At 42.4% G+C, this 20251-nt stretch overlaps 1 protein-coding gene across 3 annotated transcripts in view; it reads left to right on the top strand.

The window, feature by feature from the left end:
• The window catches only part of plxnb1b (plexin b1b), a 224158-nt gene that overhangs the window by 188387 nt on the left and 15520 nt on the right, over positions 1-20251 (top strand). For 2 of the 3 annotated variants that reach the window (XM_052017265.1, XM_052017263.1), the window contains 10 exons: positions 84-262; positions 2254-2320; positions 4290-4436; positions 4982-5141; positions 5879-5982; positions 8066-8150; positions 8868-9034; positions 9261-9421; positions 15817-15964; positions 20173-20237. In XM_052017265.1, the coding sequence (XP_051873225.1) occupies positions 84-262; positions 2254-2320; positions 4290-4436; positions 4982-5141; positions 5879-5982; positions 8066-8150; positions 8868-9034; positions 9261-9421; positions 15817-15964; positions 20173-20237 (1283 nt within the window). Of the gene's footprint in view, positions 1-83; positions 263-2253; positions 2321-2533; positions 2681-4289; positions 4437-4981; positions 5142-5878; positions 5983-8065; positions 8151-8867; positions 9035-9260; positions 9422-15816; positions 15965-20172; positions 20238-20251 lie in introns of those variants that run through there. The other variant, XM_052017266.1, reaches the window with a different exon arrangement.

The following is a 20251-nucleotide window of genomic DNA, read 5'->3' as shown; positions in this document are numbered from 1 at the left end:
GGTGGGTGAAAAGACCTCCGGGTAGTGAATCAATTATTTGTCTCTGGTGGTCTAAGGATATCTTGCATCTCTTCCTGTAATAGTTCATTCACACATTGGAGAGCCAGCGGACATTTTCACCCCGCGATCGTGCTTACGTGGCTTCGCTCTTAACTGTCTCGTTGCATGGGAAGCTGGAGTATTACACGGACATCCTGAAAACACTGCTGAATGACCTTGTGGAGCAAAACGTTGCCAAGAATCCAAAACTCATGCTGCGCAGGTAAGGGCCAATTGAGCCTCACCGTGGCTTTCTGACCAGACAACACCTTTCGGCCTAAATGCCCAATATTGCTGCTTTATCAACTAACTCGAAAGTACCGTGTCCGGTTTGGAACTTAGCCGGAGATAACTGGAAGGCTCCAAAGCTGACCCAGAGCCTGTGTTGGTGTCAATGGGAATTCCAATTCCAAGGGGAATGTTACCAACTTTGGAAGCTACTGAGTGAAGGGGAAGCTGTAGAAGCTTGGGTATCTTTTTACCCAAGTAGAACTTTGCCTGGGATTCTCCTGGAAGCAGTGTGAATCTCTGAGGACTTGGAATGGCCCCAGCTCATGCCCCTTGCAGCTTTACAAGCATTGGGCACTGCCCCAGCCTTGCATTGTGGGGCTGAATCAGCCTGTCACTTTGGATGGATGTGGATTCTGCTTTACCTCATTTTGGAAGGCACAGTGGGCCTTTTTATTTATCCCATTTTGGGACCTGGGCATAGTTGGCATTTAATGCTCATCCATAATTGTCCTTGAGAAGGTGGTGAGGAGCCGCTACCTTGAAACACTGCAATCCTTCTGCCAAAGGTACTTCCAAAGCAGCTGTTGGCTCAGGAGTTCCAGGACCCAGTTGATGAAGGAGCGGCCCATTGGAATTTTGGCTACTTCATACTCTCTTCACATGAGGAAAGTGGTGTTGGCTTCAGAAGCTCTAGGTACAGGGAGTGAAAGGTCATTCTGGCCCTCAAAATGCATGTATGTTGGGAGAGGAAGGGGTCAACCTATCATAGCTCTACCTACTGAGTTAGCTTCTACTGCTGGGAATGGAGAAACCGCAGCTTTTAAGTAAAGGTAGTGGATGAGAAGAGAATTTGGAGTAGCTCCTTCGATCGATTAGAAATGCTAACGTGGTCTTCTGTGTTAGCCTTCTACAACCTAGTGATCAGTAAGTAAACTATAAGGTGTACTGGGTTTTAGGAATGTGTAGTGTTTAATATTGACATTGTCAATCAATGTGCGTGGTTAGGCTGGATTATGTGTAGAATGTTTTAGTATTCCATGCATCCACGGAATTCTATCATTGCCGCTGTGCTTTGTGAACCTACTGTACATAGTTTCTCAGTTAAGTAGTACCTTGATTTAGGAAAAAAAACTTTGTTTTCAAATTCCTGCATGATCTCTCCACTGAGTATTCCTGAAATCTCGTACTCCCTGCAAACCTCCCAGGACACCTGCACTCAGATTCTGAACTGTCGATTATCTTTGAATTCAATCTGTCTGTTATTTTTGAGGCTGTGCATTCAGCTTCCAAGCACTGGAGTTTCACCACCCCCATCCCAAACCTGGCTATGTCTTTCCCCCTTTGAAGTAAGTGCTCCTTAAAGCCCATCTCTTTGACCAACATTTTGGGCAATTGCCCTAATATGTCCTCATCTGGCTTAGTGTCAACTTTATTGACTGTACATTTTGAGGCATTTGCTAAATTGAATGGAGTATCTGATACTGTTGGTCATGAACGTGTCACAAATATAGGGGAAGTAAGATGCAAGTAGTTGCAATGTGTGGTAGGTGAGATTCAAATAACTGAATGATTTAAGGGATATAATTGGTTACAGAAGCTGTAATATGAAATGCACTTTAGCTCATTGGTCTTTGCAGATCATCAATAGAAAATCTTTTCCAACTTCCATTTATTCATGTTGTGTACTTCTAAGTTTTCCCACATTACCCCAAGGTAGGGGGAGTAGGCAAGCAGACTGCCTTGAGGGCCTGGGTTACATGGAAGAGTTGTGCCAAGTGACCAACTCTCTCCATCTGGGGATGTCTGCGGAATCCAATAGCAATGTGTGAAATCTCGGAGCAAGTCAAATCTGGCCTCACCGCCAGACTTCCTGAGAAGTTGTGTTTTAACAGCTGTCCTCATCACATGCTGAAATGTGACATGTGCATTTGATAAAAAATCAATATTGAAGCAAAATACAAAGGTGTTTTCCTGTTCTTTCAGGACGGAAACAGTGGTGGAGAAGTTGCTGACAAATTGGATGTCAATCTGTCTGTATGCATTCCTCAGGGTAAGTATTCAGTTAAGATGGTGATTGATGTGTCTAAGATAGTACACAGTATCCTGTGTATTCATCACAACCAATGTACTCTATTGGAATGTTAAGTGGATATTCTCTTTTCCTCTGATTAATACTGCACTGCAGTAGGCTTGGGAAGTGGTCTGCTGAAAGATGTGTTGTTCCAATAGACTGTAGCCATAACATTTATTTTGGCTTCTTCAGGGGAACCGTGCACACACACACCCAGGCCATACCTTTCTTTTTTGGCTGTCTGTATTGCACAAGTTCAAGGAAGCTGGTTAAAGTTACGGACAGATGTGGTTCCAGTCATATAATGTGAAAACTGCCAATAAACCCACTTGCAAAGCAAAACTTTCTCACTGGCTGGAGGATGTGTCCAGGATTGAAGGCTCCAGCCCATGGCATCAAGCACTGAAACGATAGCCAGATGGAAATGGGAAGTGTGGAAATCTGGAAGTAGGCTGCCAAAACACACGAAGGAGGGAAGTTGACGTTGTCTGAAATATTGTTAGCAAAAATAAGAAGAGACTGTTAAGAGTCAATGAATCTTAGTGCTACAAGACCCATAGAGGTAAAGCTGGAATTTGTGCCTGGATTCAGAAGAAGTTTAATTATTGTGTGTACCTTGATCTTGTGGATTTTCTCTGAGTGAAGCATATACCTACAATTATAGTATGAAAAATGCACTTTCTAAATGATTGCCTTGTCCTCTATGTCTTAGTGTGGGTCCAGTTACCAATCTTTATTATCTACTTGGCTCTGTGAATCATATGATGGGTGATTCAAGCCCCATAGTGGAAAATGATCTTGATCAATCCGGCATACAGGAAAGATTAAATAGTTGGAGGGCTGTGTTTTAGTTGAGATCCTGCCCTTTCAAGTGGACATAAGTATTGCTGCACTTTATTTGAATTGGAGATAATGTCTTGACCAACATTCAAATTTATCGATGTGTGGGCCTCACTGTTTGTCTGCTTAACAGCAAGAGCTAATAATTTATTGGCTATGAATCACTTTTAGGGCTTGAGGTTGTGAGATACGCTACATAAGTTCTCATTTGTTCATATCATCTGCTTATGTCATCAGAATGTGGCTTTTGGTGCTGATTAAATTAATTGCAAGTACTCTGCAGTCTAATATATAATCACTGCACCTTTGACAATGTTAATTCTCGAGTATATGTTTTCTAAAAGGTGTGTGTTTCGAACTTGCTGTTTAAATAATTTTCCAATTAAAATTAAAGAACAATTTTATTCCCAGCCTGAGGGGGTGGAAGATGAAGAATATGCAAGAACACACAAAATAAGTAGTAGGCCACTCGGCCCCTCAAGCCTGCCCTACTGTTCAATATGATCTGCCCCAGGCCTCCTCTTGTCAAGTCTGATGGCAGCTTTAAACTTGTGATGAGCATGTCTGGAGGTCCATGGTTGTTACCAGATCAGGGCTTGTTTCAGGGTGAAACTTCCCTATGTTGGTCTGTCTCTGTTCTGAGTCAGGAAGAGCCTCGAGGGGCTTATACTTTAAAGTTCAGTAGCCTGAGATGCTAGCCAGAGTTGAAGTAAAACTTGAGAAACAAAGGACTGAAGATGCTGGAATCTAGATAAAAATGATGCTGGAGGAACTCAGCAGGCCAGGCAGCATCCGTGGAGAAAAGCAGGTGGTCAACGTTTTGGGTTAGGCCCCTTCTTCAGTACTGAAGATAGGAAAAGGGGAAGCCCAATATATGGGAGGGAAAAGCAGAGCAGTGATAGGTGGACAGAAGAGGGGAGGTGGTGTGAGCACAAGGTGGTGGTAGGTAGATGCAGGCAAGAGATAGTGATAGGCAGGTGCGGGGGAGGAGGGGAGAGCAGATCCACTGCGGGATGGGTCAAAGGTAAGGGGAGAGAGGGGGAAAAAAAGGTGGTCTGAATGAGCACATAGTCATTTGCTAATTTATTGTCTCTCCACATATCCCTAGGATTCAGCAGGAGAGTCGCTCTACATGCTGTTCCGAGCTATCAAACACCAGGTGGATAAAGGACCAGTCGACGCTGTGTCAGGAAAGGCCAAGTATACCCTCAATGACAACAGACTGCTCCGAGAGGACGTGGAGTATCGGACACTGGTAAACCTCACCAAAGCCCAATAACATTGACGATTAACAGAGAGTAAAATGCAAGCCTGTAGTTGCGACAATGCATTTGACTCAACAGTAGGGTGTTCGAATTTGACAGTTCAGCTGTGGCAGTGCCAGGTCACCAGCTAGGATGGAAATTATTTTGTGATTCTGGTGAATATGCAGCACTAATAATAACTTTGGTATAGAACTGGGCTGCTTCATTCCACGTTTGACCTGAAGTTTGACATAACTGACTGCTGCTCAAGATGAGGCATTAGAGTTTATTAATCTGATTCTCATACTTCATGAAGCAGCACCTTGTTGCTGGGGATTGAAACTGGACATTGAATTGTCCAGAATGGGCCCACATAATTGATTTTTTTCTCTTTGTTTTAAAAATTACTAAGATGACATTAACTATAGACATATCAATATTGATGCAAGGGTATATTTTAAAACTTCTCATTAGGAGGAGTTTGAATCTGAAATGTAATGTCCTGTTTTCTCGCTGCTTGCTAAGTTGTTCTACGCTTTTCTTCTCATCCACATAGACGCTCAATGTGCTGGTACAAAGTGGAGAAGATGGACAGCCTTCACCTGTCAAAGTGCTGGACTGCGACACCATCACCCAAGTCAAAGAGAAAATCATTGATCAGATCTACAAAGGGATGACCTACTCATTTCGACCACACGTGGAAACACTTGATCTTGGTAAGAAGAGAACTGTTATAGATTCTGTAAAATGGTCTGCTCTGATTTCACTTGACTTAAAATAAATTGATAGAAGAGGGGAAATATTCCATCAGAACAAAAGTTTGCCTTGAGGGCTAGAAATCCCCCTACAGGAAAGCAATATATTAAAAAAATAATGGTCCATAAAAGAACACAATGGTCTAGAACTGGTTCCATGCCTTCATTTGTCATTAACACAGTGTTGTATGTTACCCTCATGAAAGTCACATAAAGCGCAAAAGGTTCAGTTGCAACATTCAGAGTACAGCATTATCGGGTCTCCCTATATAAAGCCCACTTAAAAATAAATAGCACAGTGTTCCCTATTAATGAGTTCCAAGTTCTCTCAGTTGTCACAGTGTAGGGCAGCAGATACGGTCTTTGTAGGCAGCTCATAAAGAGCACGACATCATATAAATCTTCATTGTAAAGGCATTGAGTTAAGGTTGATACCACATTCTCAAATTGAATGGCAAGCTGTCTGCTGATCAGAAGTTGGAAGGTAAGCCAACTTAAAAGTTAAGGAGGTAATTGGAGTAGTGTTTGATGTAGCACTTTTGGGATGGAATTAAGCAAGTCAACAGGCCCTGCTAGATCGAATAGTGGTTAGATTTGGTAAAGCTTGCAGAATAAATATTACTGATGAAATGTCTGGAATTCTAACACACTTGTTTATGCATAATCTGATGTGACTTATTTATGTTGCATTAAATTAGAGTGGAGATCAGGGTTGGCTGGACATCTCATCCTTTCAGATGAAGATCTGACCTCTGTTGTCCAGGGAAACTGGAAACGTCTCAACACCTTGCAGCATTATAAGGTAGGCTTTCAGTTCCATTGGAAAATAATTGAAATGGAGTACAGGAAGGAGATAGCTTAGCGTCATGACAACAACCTTTCCCTCAATGTCAGCAAAATAAGAGTTGGTCATTGACTTCAGGAAGGGGGGCGGTGCACATGCACATGTCTACATCAGCAGTGCTGAGATCGAGAGGGTTGAAAGTTTCAAGTTCCTAGGAGTGAACATCACCCATAGCATGTCCTGGTCCAACCACGTAGATGCCACTGCCAAGAAAGCTCAACTGTGCCTCTACTTCCTCAGGAAGTTAAAGAAATTTAGCATGTCTCCTTTGACACTCACCAATTTTTATTGATGCACCATAGACGACATCCTATCTGGATGCATCGCGGCTTGGTATGGCAACTTCTCTGCCCGGAACTGCAAGAAACTAGAGAGTTGTGGACCCAGTTCAGCACTACGGAAATCAGACTCCCTCCATGGACTCTGTCTATACTTTTCACTGCCTCAGTAAAGCAGCTAGCATAATCAAAGACCCCACCCACCCGGGACATTCTCTCTTCTTCCCTCTCCCATCAGGCAGAAAATACAAAAGCCTGAAAGCACATACCACCAGGCTCAAGGACAGCTTCTATCCTGCTGTTGTAAGACTTTTGAACGGTTCCCTTATGCGATGAGATGGACTCTTGACCTCACAATCTACCTCGTTATGGCCTTGCACCTTATTGTCTACCTGCACTGCACTGTTCACCCTGTTTAGACCACTCATAATTTCATTCCCCTTGGTGTTCCGAGTAAATAGCTCCTCCTAACCAGGATTCTGAAGTCCTGACGACATCCTGGTAAATCTCCTTTGCCCCCCTTAGTGGTATCAAACCCCTCCTGGGAAATCCCTCATTAGTGGTGTCCATCCCCTCCTGGGAAGTCCCTTGTCAGTGATGTCCTGTGGATGGAAGGAGCTGAAAGGTAGTCCAAGGAGGCCATCTGTCATATTTGTACATAACCTTCACATAAATTTATGGGAAAATATTGGTAGGATTAAGGTTGTCTCTCTTGGCAAGTGAAAGTTCTGCTCAGATAAAAGGGTGGAGGAAGCCAATACCCAGATCTCAGTGTGGTCAACCCAGACAGTTTCCCATTTTGTTATCTGGATCACATGAGACATCATTTTTTGTGTGTCTTTCAGACACGTTATGAATGCTGCTAAATTACTGAGCTGGGGTTCTCCATGTGAGGTGCTGTTACAGACTAGGTTACTGTTGGTGAATGTCCCTTTAAGATAGAGCATAGTGGTGTGTGTGTGGCGTGCTTACGTCAACAAATATAAAGGATGTAATGACGGTCAGTTGGAGTCAGACTGAAGGAGAGAGATAGAGGAGAGAGAGACAGCAGCCTGCTAATCTCTATCAATGGATGAAAAACCGTAACTGTCTGTCACTACAATCCATGTATGGATTTTTGGAGTAACCTGGTGGAGTCCACTTTGTCGTTCACCTGTAGAGGAAAACAGGTATTTGTGTGGACGGCCACGTCTCGTATGCCTTTCGGGGTGGCAGATACTTCAGAACGAAGCAGTGGAATTCACTTTGTTGTTGACCTGTAGAAGGAAACAGGTATTCGTGTGGACGGCCACGATTTGAGAGCCTTTCAGGGTGAGGACGATGCGGTGGAGTGGTCACTGCTGAGTAAACACTGAGGTGTCGTTTGGGTTCCATCGTGGAACATTTGGATTTCGTAATTACTCTCTATTTTCTCTCTACATTTACGTCGTGTCTTCAGTCAATGGTGGTTTTGAAGAAGCCTTTGCTCACGTTTCACCTTACGGCTTGCTGAACTGAACTTTGAGAAATATTCTTGGACTTGGAGTTTGGGAATTTGCCACACACACATGACGAGTTTAGAGTTTTTGGGGTTAATGTTTAAGATTTAACATTTTTACTTCTAACATTCTAACATTTTTACTTTTATTTTTCTTATTATCATAAGTAGTTATTAATAAAATAGTTTTTAACACTGATACATGACTCAGTGTGTTTCTTTTGTTGCTGGTTCGTAACAGTGCCGACCATAATTGTTCCATCATTGTGCTTTATCACTTCATTAGGTGACCGATGGGGCCACGGTTGCTCTTGTTCCACGTCTCAGCAAGCACATCCACCATGAAAATCATGACTACATTGCAGGAGAGAGTGAGTGAAAATCTACATCTTTATTGCCTGTTGGTCTTGCAGCTAAACTTCTGGGAAGAGGAACGAAAAGATCTGAGGCTAGCCTTGGGTAACCAACACTTCCAATCCCAAGGTCCATTACAAAAGTTGTCCATCAAGATTTGAGCTTAAAGACCCTTAATAATTCAGAAGCTTTAAATTTAAGTAGTACCTTCAATACTGGAGATTTCAGATTCCAAGATTAACCAAACTTCATAACTAAGCATAGAAACAACCTTGGGGATGTGCAGTTGGTTATAAGATTTAACTGAGAAAGCATCTTTTGAAAACCACTTGAGATATTGATCAATGGGAGCACTTTTTGAAGTGTAGTTACGATTGTAATGTAAGGAACATTGTAGCCAATTAGCCACAGCAAGGCCTCAAGTGATGATTTCTAAAACAAAATCCATTCTTTGAAACAGTGCCATGGAATTATTTTGCATCCACCCAAGAGGGCAGACAATCTTAGGTTTAATCAAAAGAGAGAGCTCTTCCAGCAATGCAGCATCTCCTCAATGCTGCATACGTACATTAATCTAAACTGTGCGTAGAGGCAAGAGTGATGTTAGGTGTGATCAACACTCATTAGTTTTAGCACCTTGTCTGAAGTGTATTTAATCTTTTTATTTGTTTTTGTTGCCATTTGGGGACACGTATCCTCCTCTGCTCCTGCCTCCTACCCTTCTCCCATCTCAGAGACACCAATGCTAGAAGATGCAGATGAAGGAGGGATCAAAGTCTGGCACCTGGTGAAAGCCAGTGAAGAGCCCGAGCTCCCCAAACACAGACGAGGCAGCCTGCGGGAGCGGGAGCGAGCCAAGGCTATCCCCGAGATCTACTTAACACGCTTGCTCTCCATGAAGGTAGGAGCCAGAACGAAAAAGGGAACATGTTTGAAACGGGAGTTGCAGAGTCTGTACCTTTTTCTTTGATTGCCATAACTGGGTTTGACTGGGACAACTATTTCTAATGTTTTGGTCTCTGACTTGCCCAAACTACTTGTAAAGGTAAGAGTGGAAAACTGGGATTTGAAGTGTACGCAATTGTAATGGAGACCATTTGAGTCTTGTGCCTTCCTGTATCTTGCAGGGCACTCTGCAGAAGTTTGTGGATGACCTCTTTCAGGTGATTCTCAGCACCAGCCGGCCTGTTCCTCTTGCCGTTAAATATTTCTTTGATCTCCTGGATGAACAAGCAGTGCACCATGGGATAACTGACGCAGAAACGATTCACATCTGGAAAACAAACAGGTAAATGAATGTTGTTGAAGGAGTTTCCTCGCCTGTTGTATGTCTTTGTGTATATCTGTGAGTATGTTGTGTTTGTCCCAACTTGACTACACAAAGCATCTTCACATAAGCCTGCCCAATGCACTTCAAAGACGTAATTGGGTAAAAATGGGCAGCAAACCAAATGTTTGATCGAAGAAGTGACTTAAAGGATCGGAGACACAAAACAGTTCAAGGTTGGGAATTTAGGGGGTTTAGAGTCGTGTTGGTTGAAAGCTCCACTAACAGTGGGGAGGTGGAAATCAGGGTTACACGAGAGACAGATTGCAAGAAGGGTTGCTTGGCTGGAGATGGGCACAGGTGAGCTCAATGAGGGATTTCAACACAAGAGTGAGAGTATTGAAGTACAGCTGCAAGTAGATTAAGAGCCTGTGAGTTACTGGTGTGGTATAAGCTGGGATTCCAGCAGAGAAATTTGATGAGAGTGGAAAGAGAGCAGAGGATGGGTGGGTAACCAGGAAAACACTGGAATCAACTTTGTGGTTTCCAGGCTCCTATCTGTCGGTAGTGCTTCCATTAACTGTTTATCACCATCAGATAGAATAGTTAGTATTCAAGAGCGAAGCAGTATTATTTTTAATACTGGAAATATGTATTCTGGAAATATGCAGATGTTGTTCCCTTATTCAAGAAGGGGAGTAGGGATAGCCCAGGAAATTATAGACCGGTGAGTCTTAGCTCAGTGGTTGGTAAGCTGATGGAGAAGATCCTGAGAGGCAGGATTTATGAACATTTGGAGAGGTATAATATGATTAGGAATAGTCAGCGTGGCTTTAAGGGCAGGTCCTGCCTTACGAGCCCGATTGAATTTTTTGAGGATGTGACTAAGCACATCGATGAGGGGAGAGTAGTAGATGTAGTGTATATGGATTTCAGCAAGGCATTTGATAAGGTACCCCATGCGAGGCTTATGGAGAAAGTGAGGAGACATGGGATCCAAGGGGACATTGCAGTGAGGATCCAGAACTGGCTGGCCCACAGAAGGCAAAGAGTGGTTGTTGAGGGGTCGTATTCTGAGTGGAGGTTGGTGACCAGTGGTGTACCTCAGGGATCTGTACTGGGACCCTTACTGTTTGTGATTTTTATAAACGACCTGGATGAGTAAGTGGGGGGGGGTGGGTTAGTAGGTTTGCGGATGACACGAAGGTTGGGGGTGTTGTGGATAGTTTGGAGGGCTGTCAGAGGTTACAGAGGGATATAGATAGGATGCAGAGTTGGGCTGAGAAGTGGCAGATGCAGTTCAACCCAGATAAGTGTGAAGTGGTTCATTTTGGTAGGTCAAATATGTTGGCAGAATATAGTCTTAATGGTAGGACTCTGTGGAGGATCAGAGGGACCTTGGGGTCCGAGTCCATAGGACGCTCAAAGCGGCTGTGCAGGTTGACTCTGTGGTTAAGAAGGCATATGGTGTATTGTCCTTCATCAATCGGGGAATTGAATTTAGGAGCCGTGAGGTATTGTTGCAGCTATATAGGTCCCTGGTCAGACCCCACTTGGAGTATTGTGCTCTGTTCTGGTCACCTCACTACAGGAAAGATGTGGAAGCCATAGAGAGGTGCAGAGGAGATTTACAAGGATGCTTCCTGGAATGCAAAGCATGCCTTATGAAAGCAGGTTGAGGGAACTCGGGCTTTTCTCCTTGGAGAGATGGAGGATGAGGGGGGACTTGATTGAGGTGTATAAGATGATGAGAGGTATTGATAGGGTAGATAGTCAGAGGCTTTCCCAGGGCTGAATTGGTGGCCACAAGAGGACAGGTTTAAGGTGCTGGGGAGTAGGTATAGAGGAGATGTCAGGGGTAAGTTTTTTTACTCAGAGAGTGGTGAGTGCGTGGAATGGGCTGCCGGAAATGGTGGTGGAGGCTGATACAATAGGGTCTTTCAAGAAACTGTTAGATAGGTACATGGAGCTGAGTAAAGTAGAGGGCTATGGGTAAGCCTAGTAATTTCTAGGGTAGGGACATGTTTGGCACAGCTTTGTGGGCTGAAGGGCCTGAATTGTGCTGTAATTGTTCTATGTTCTATGTGCTTCTCACTTCCCTCTCAACTCTAATGCCTGGAAATCCTTTTATGATTTGTAGAACTACAAGTGCTATGTGGAACCAAATCACAGCTAATAAAATTATACAGGGCCTTGGTAAGATCACAACTGGATTGTTGTGTGTAGTTTTATTAACCATATCTAAGAGAGGATGTACTTGCCATGGAGGGAATCCAATGAAGGTTCACCAGACTGATTCCTAAGATGGCCAGATCATTGTATCAGGAGAGTGTGGTCCAATTAGGCCAGTATTTGCTAGAGTTTGGAAGAATGTGATCTCATTGAAACGTACAAAAATCTGATGGGGCTCAGCAGGTTGGATGCAGGGAGGATATCTCCCCGGGCAGGGAGGAGGTCTGGACCTTGGGTTACCACGCTGTAAATAAAATTATATAAAAAAAAAAAATTTTTAAATGTTTCTTCAGTTATCGGGAGGTGAGTGTGGAGTTCTCTAACACAGAGGACCATAGAGGCCATGTCCTATTTATTTCTAGAGACACAAGGCATTGTGAGGAGTGTGGGAGAGAGTGGGATCATGTTGAATCGTGGAGCAGGTTCGTGGGGCTGAATGACGTACTCCTGCTGTTATTTTGCTCTGTTTCTATGAATTCCAGAAGTGGATTGCAACAAGTTGATGCTATCATACAGTGTGTTTACTGATACTGACGAGTGAATTTCTAGGCAAAGTAATCCTCTTCATGAGCCTAATGGGTGCCATCCCTTAGCAATGGTTCAAGATGGCTGCAGAAAGACATTTTCAATTCCCTCCACCCCACCCCACGCCCCCCCCCCCCACCCCCGAGCCCAGGATCTTCCCCTCAGGCCATTGCCTACAGGGCATACAAGACCAGCCTGACCTCAGTCGCCTACTTTGCTTTACTACAACGTACCTCAACTTGTGCTTCCATGTGGACTCTTCTGTCCTTGTTACACAGGGCTGCAGACTTCAATGAAGTCTCTTTCCAGCCCATTCTAGTAGTAAATCGGTGGACGTACTTTCTGCCAGAGCAACGCAACAGCGAATCAAAACTTAACTAGATGTGTGGTGCAAGTACCTGCCCTGAGATCTCGCAGACCAAATTGTGAAAGTTGCTTGTTATGGTCAGCACCAAAAAAAAAATTGAGCCAACAGAACTGGCTAATGACATTGAGAGTGGAACCTGCTGTCATTACTTGATCTGGCTTGGATATGACACCAGCCTTCAGTATGGGTTTGACACTCAGTTCTTTTGAACTGACCTAATGTATTACCATGGTGTATTTAAGTCAAGAAAAGTAATTTGGCAGTCCTTTGAACTTCAAAGAATAATTAATTTTCAAAAAGAAAATTGTTTTTTAATGCAGAGCTGGAGCTCTAACACTCTGCTGTGTGACTGCTGTTATACCTTTTACAAATTGAACATTTCACTGTTCCGAGACATGCTGCTGTTGACTGATGTTTGAACACTATTTCCCATCTGCTGTCTCTCTGTCTTGAGCATGGATAAACCAACTATTTAAGGCAGGTTTTGTTGTACGTATTTTGGTTTTAATTCCTAAAATACCATAATGTTCTTCATCTGAAACCCAGTGGCTTTGCAGCTGTACACGTCTCTATTGATTGAATTTCTAATTACAAAGAAAATTGACTGTGGATTGAGAGTTTGAACTTGAGGGTAACTGGTGCTCTGTAATTAAACAATGCGTCTGCACAATCCAGTCCAGCTTGTAGCAGACCTAAATCCACACATGGAAATCTTATCAGGGTTACATGTTGTTAACCCTTGCACTATAAAAAAGGAAGCAATCCCTTCACTGCACATGAAGTGACTAGTTGTAGTGATTTCTTTCTCGTATCTTTAATCTCAATCCATATGCTTTGCCTGTACCTTCTACATTGCTACATCTGTTTGTCCTTATTTTTAATCCGAATATTGCTTAGAAATTTTACATGCCTTATTTTGGTATGCTAAAACATGGTTGTATTTAACACTAATGCCAAAAAAAGCAAAATTGATCAAACAGATGTTCAGAACTAAACTAAGGTGGTTTACACCCTGACAATGAGCACTAAAACTAGGCCTTTACGTTTCTGGATCGGGTCTTGCTCAACTTCATGCTGTACAATGTTTAGTGAAGGATCTTCAGCCTTTAAAGGCACTCTCCCTATAGCATCAAGACAGCAGCAACATCCTTTGGCTGTCAGGGATAATGTGGAGGAGGAGTGAGTTCCCACATTCACTCGTCCTTATCAATGAGTTGCCACCTAGGAGGAAGGTCCTGTGCGTCCAGAGAAGCATGGTGAGGAGTACCATGGGGTGGGGCAAGAGACTCGCCAGACCTGAAATAAATGAGTTAGACAGGAGGTAACTGCAGTAGTCTCCTCCCGTAGTGGCAATCCCCACAAAATGGAACAATATCTCAGGTCTGCACAAGGTATGTCAGGGTGACCTGCACATCACAGTTTACATCTGCAGTATGGGGATTATCACACTCACAAGTGTGCTGCCACTTGTGAAACATATGGTCCAAATGCAGGCAAATGGGACTAGCTTAGATAGGCATCTTGATCGCCATGGAGGAGTTGGGCTGAAGGAGTTTCCATGCTGTATAACTCTTTGACTCAACCAGTAATATTACAAGTAACTAGTCTTCCAGCAGTTCTTTGTAGGCCTGAACAAGTTTAGTTTTGGTGCTTATAAAGTAGTGATTGCTCTTTAAAATGCAATGCATTGGTTGAGACCTGGGTATCATGAAGCTATAATAGTCTATTAGCCCTTTTTTCTATCTGCCTAGCAGATAGATTAAAACGATTAATCTTCTGCTTTTTCTGCTTGAACAGAAACAAGTCCAATACCTCGGATCTCTCTGAAAAGAAGTTTCTGTACTTTGTGTTGTGATATTAAAGCTACTGAATTTTTTTTTCATGTAATGTACCACCATGAGAAGGTCTCTGGCAATTCATTCCATATATCCACCACCCTGTGTGTGGGGGGGAAAACCTGCCCCTCACAAACCCTTCAAACCTTTCCACTCTCACCTCTTCCCTCTAGTGTTAGACTCCCCTACTCTGGAAAACAGTCTGTGACCATCCACCTTATAAGATATCTTTATTAGTCACATGTACATCGAAACACACAGTGAAATACATCTTTTGCGTAGGGTGTTCTGGGGGCAGCCCGCAAGTGTCATCACACTTCCGGTGCCAACATCGCATGCCCACAACTTCCTAACCCGTACGTCTTTGGAAAGTGGGAGGAAACGGAGCACCCAGAGGAAACCCATGCAGACACGGAGAGAACATACAAACTCCTTACAGACAGCGGCCGGAATTGAACCCGGGTCACTGGCACTATAAAGCGTTACGCTAACTACTACACTACCGTGCATGTTCTCAGGATTTTATAAACCTCTATAAGGCCAGCCCTCAGCCTCCTGTACTCTAGCGAAAACAGTCCCAGCCTATCCACTCTCTCCTTATAACCTGAGCTTCTTTCTGAGGTAGCAATATTGATCAAAACAGTAATAAATTTAACATATTGCGTGTAGAACTGTTTATATGGTAGTGTGATTTATTGGTTGAAGATGTAATTATTTTGTGATTATTGGTGAAAATGGAAAAATGAAATGTTTGAGCTATAACCTTGATCATTTACTGGAGTTAACTGGGCATCAACAGTGAGTGCAGCAACATTTAGGTGTACATCCTGCACCTTAAATGCCACCAGTTGTTACTACATGGCAGGTGAATCGAGCAGAGTTCTCAGTCCATCTTCAATAAATCAGACTTCTGAATTATTTAAAATTAAATTTTATTTACAGCGTGGTAACAGGCCCTTCTGGCCCAACGAGTCCGCGCCACCCATTTTAAACCCAAATTAACCTACCCGTACGTTTTTGCAATTGGGAGGAAACTGGAGCACCCGGAGAAAACCCGCGCAGGCACGGCAGAACGTACAAACTCCTTACAGACAGCGACGGGAATCAAACCCCGATCGCTGGCACTGTAATAGCTAACCGCTACGCTACCGTATTATTATGTCATTAATTAGGCAAGTAATAAACGGTTCATGATCCACATTTCATTGTTAATGTGGAATATTACATTCAATTACAGATATCCAAAATTCAAAGAGTAATTACTGGCATTAGAGAGGATCATGGGAAGGACAATAAGGAAAATTCCAGGATGTAGATATTTAAGCTGGGAGTCAAACCTTAACTATTTAAGAAGATGTTTGAAAGAAGCTCTTGATTTGGGTTATTAAATTTTGAGAGGTGTAAAATGTATAAAGAACCCAGGTTTATAAAATTGTGATTTTTTTTTTCTTTTCCAGCCTGCCTCTTCGTTTCTGGATAAACATCATAAAAAATCCGCACTTCACCTTTGACGTTCAGGTGTCGGATAATGTGGACGCCATGCTATCGGTCATTGCTCAGACCTTCATGGACTCCTGTACAATTGCAGAACACAAGCTGGGTCGGGTGAGTCTGCCCATTGGCTAATGAGGGAAAGACAACTAGAGGGCGATGTCACTAGAAATACAATGGCAACTAATGAAACACCCAACATAAACACATTTTTAGTAAAGTACCTTCCCTTAAGAAGCATCTTTACAACTTTGTAACTTCCAAAAGCATTTTGTAGCAAATTAAGGATGTTATTTTAAAGCTTTTTTACAATTCTAATGTAGGAAACGCACCAAAAAAATTTCCCTGCCACCAGATCCCACAAAGGAGCAATTAGTCATGTTGATTTAGAGATAAATATTAGCCAGTGCATCCTTGCTCTTCAAAATAGTGCCACACAATCGTCTACATTCACATGAGAGGACAGACAGGACCTCGCTTTGGTATCCAATATGAAAGTCAACATCTTGCCCATGGACTGAACCAGAATGTTAGTCAAGTCTTTACCCTTTTGGAGTGCAAATTGAACCCACAAAGTTCTGAGTCCAGCAGAAGAATGTCAAATTCCATGCTCTGCCTCAGAGTGTTGTAGATGCTGAATTGTTTAGCATATTCATGGCCAAGACAGATTTTTGAACCACAGGGAAATTGCAGGTTAATGAGAGATTTGGCAGGAAAATAGAGTTGAGGCCAACATTTGTGGCTCAGAGGAAAACAGATGGCGATGTATAAAATCAGAGCTTTCGGCAGCATAGACAAAGGTGCCTTGAAATTGTGTTGCACATGGTTCTGTTGCACTAAGGTTAGCACTAATGCTAAGTCAGAAATGACCCAAAAAAAAAATCATGATATTAGGATACCTTTGCTTTAAGAAAGTGAAATTGTGATTCATACACTTGAACAGATGTTAACTCCTGACCTATGCATTTCACACTGCTGCAAGCCAGGCAATGTCAACGAAAGGTTTTTACTGTATCACAGTACATGTGACAATAATAAATCAATACCAATACCAAATGGGTCAGTGCAGTTAAAGCCTAAGGCTGCCAAGGAGACGAGGTCAAATGGAGCAGAATGTGGGGTGGATCACACAAAAAAAAAAATTACGGGTGGGAGGGAACAGTACATGGTTGTGAGTAAGAAAAGGCTCCTTGGTGTCTGATAATGGACAGGACTGATCACACCACCATGGTGGCTGTGAGCCCCCACGTCCTGTGGCAGCATCAGGTTACAGGTTGAGAGATCTGTAAACTGTACTGAGCAGTTCAAAGAAGCCTTGATCTGTAACGAGGCTGCCAGCAAAAAAAAGTTATTTTCAATACTTTTATTGAAATACAATTTACACAGGATAATTAATCATCAACATATGAAAATAATATCCCTGAAGGTGTTACTATTTTCAGCCCTCTGTACTCCTTGTTCAACTGTCTGTTGATATCACACGTCAGAAATTGCTACATTTTCATTTTTTTTTCCTTAGGAGGCCAATTGGCCCTTTGAGTCTGTACCAGCTAATTAGAGAATCCCAGCAATTCCCACTTATTTCCCTGAAACTTGTTCCCTCACACTCGCCATTAGCTCCCCTGACTCTGATTCTCCTGCAACTCTCCTACACTATGGGTAACTGACAGTAGCCAATTAACTTGCCATATCCGTGGTGCATGTGACATATTCAGAGCATCTAGGAGAAACAACACAGTCACAGGGAGGACGTGCAATATCCACAAAGACAGCACCAGAGGTCAGGATCAAACTGTGGTCACAGGACAGATTCGCCACCTGCCATACCACTGTCTTTCCTCCCATGATCCAGTATTACGTTTTGATCTAGTTTTTGCCATTAAATAATGTATGCCAAACGTGTTGGTGATGTAATTCTGTGCACAAAATACAAAGGGGAAATGACGTTGGCATCAGGGTGAATCATGTCAGGAAGTGCCGAGTCTAATTTCCTGCTGATGGGTCTTCACCAGGAAATGGGTGTAAACACGTCCAAAATCATACGTTAAGTATTATTTGCACAGAGTAAAATACACATTACAAACTGCCAGGTGGACAGAGGAAAAGATTTCAAGGATGTTCTCAAAGGCTCCTTGAAAAATACAACTTCCCCACCACCACCTGGGAATCTCTGGCCTATGACCACCCAAAATGAAGAAGAAGCACTGAGAACCTAAATGTTGGGCATTGGGAGCACACACAAGCTCTGTATACGTGGCAGGTGAAGCAAACCTCCTCCTAAGTTTACCTGCCTGCTCTCCCTTCCAACTCTCCTGACCCAACTGTGCCAAAATCTGCAGTTCCCACATCGGCTTCAGAGCTCTCAAAACTGGAGGAATCACTGAAGAGAAGATACATAATAAAGCAGGCACAAATGGGTTTCCTGTAATCTTATTTCCAGAGTGTTTTCATTTGTGGGAAGGAACAAAATCGGAGGACCGCATGAAAGATACTAACCAAAAAAAATCAAGTAAATTCAACAACTGCAAGCATTTCAATAGAAAGAGAAAGGAGATAACAATACTTACCAGAATGGTACAAATTTAAAGGAGGAGGAGACCTGGGTGTGTTTGTGGGAAAATATTTTAAAGTAGCAGAACAAGTTAATAAAGCAGATGTGATCCAGGGCTTCATTTCAAGTCATAAAGAACAAAAGTCAGGAAGTGAAGCCAGACCTACATAAAACAGTAATTTGGTCCCAGATGGAAGATTGGTTACAGTTCTGGTCATGTTCTTTAGAGTTCTAGTAACAGTGAAGTGTGGAAGTTTCTGTAGTGAATTTCTTACATTCTTTTTCAAAGGAAGTAAAACAAAGGCTTTGGTCCATCAATAAAAGTGGAGAGATTTACAATTCTGGTTAAGTCCCTACATTTGAAATTATATATCTGAACCAAATGAGCACCACCCTTTACCTAAAAATATGTAATATTTAATCATAGTTTGCTTTAATATTGGTTTCTACATGACTATAAATTCCTACTGTTACTGGGAGGTTTTTATTTTTCTCCTGGTGCTGTCTACAAAGCAGCAATGGTGTAAGTTCAGGAGCAGGTTATCATCTTGGCTGTGAAATAGTGTATGCTCCAAGTAGCTATAACAAAATATGATAATTATAAGTAAAAGGAGATTAGAACATTCTAAAATGGCTTGAAAAATCTCTCCAACACTAATAAGCTCAACGTCCATTCCCTGTAATAAATTTCCTGTGGGAAAGCCTACATTTAATATTTACCCAAAGGTGTTCATTCTGAGATAAGACTTCTCAGCAATGTGTATAATGGACCATTTCTATCTGATTTTGAGATCCTGGTTTAATTCTGCAAGTGTGAGATAACACCAGAGTATCCAATATAACCATCCTAGTTGAATTGCTGCAAAACACTATTTGTGATATTAATTTGCACTTGTATCTATCGGAAGGAAATTGACATCTGAGGAATTCTGCTGCATAATGATTTGGTATCTATTCCACTGGCTGCATCGATATTACATTGTCATTTCACAACAGTATTGAAACTGTGGATACATGGCTTTGCTTAATGCAGTAACAGTACGACATTACAGATTGCTATCTTCCATCTTAATTTAGTTTGCCCAGGTTTGATTCCTCTGCAATGGAGCAGTTCCAGTAGTTGATTTTTAAATCTTAAAAATGAGAACCACTGCAAACTGTGCTGCTTTAATTGACAAAGTAGTGAATATAAGATGCTGTCGCTGAAAGCAGATAAAGATCTGGTACGGAAGGTTTCCCACAATTCTTCACAAGTTTGTGCCTTGTTAGCTGATTTCATTTGAATTATTAAATCTGGGTTCAGTGTTCCTGATTGTTGGAGGGGGAGGAGTCAGCCAGAGTTCTTTCTCCTAAATATTATACAGTCAGGTGTGTTGATGTAATATCCAGTTAACCTCTGAAGCCTGCCTAGGAGAATAGCCAGTCAATATTCACCATCTTGTATAAAAACCAAGGGAGTTGCCATTGTGATCATGGGGTAGCGTTCAAAAGAGAAATTTCCACCCTTTTCCAACTTGCCCTCTCTATCAGCTGGTTTGGTAAGTCCCTGTGGAGGCTTGGTGGTGTTGTTGTTGCATTAACTCAGTACAATGGTCTGAATGCTTCTGCTAATTCAACTCATCATGCACTATTTTTGTAACCATGATCTTGACCCAGACTTTCATTGGTAACTTCTCAGTACACTTCACAGACAGAATTTGTTGGCATGAGGTCTGTTTTCACCCAGCGTGTAACTGATGTGACCCTGTTTGATACTTTTTTTTTTATATAGGATTCTCCAATTAACAAACTGTTGTATGCCAGAGACATCCCTCGATATAAACAGATGGTGGAGAGGTAAGCTCCCGAAA

This window comes from Pristis pectinata, chromosome 6, assembly GCF_009764475.1.
Source record: "Pristis pectinata isolate sPriPec2 chromosome 6, sPriPec2.1.pri, whole genome shotgun sequence".
NCBI classification, from domain to species: Eukaryota; Metazoa; Chordata; class Chondrichthyes; order Rhinopristiformes; family Pristidae; genus Pristis; species Pristis pectinata.
This window is presented reverse-complemented; position numbering and strand designations above follow the sequence as displayed.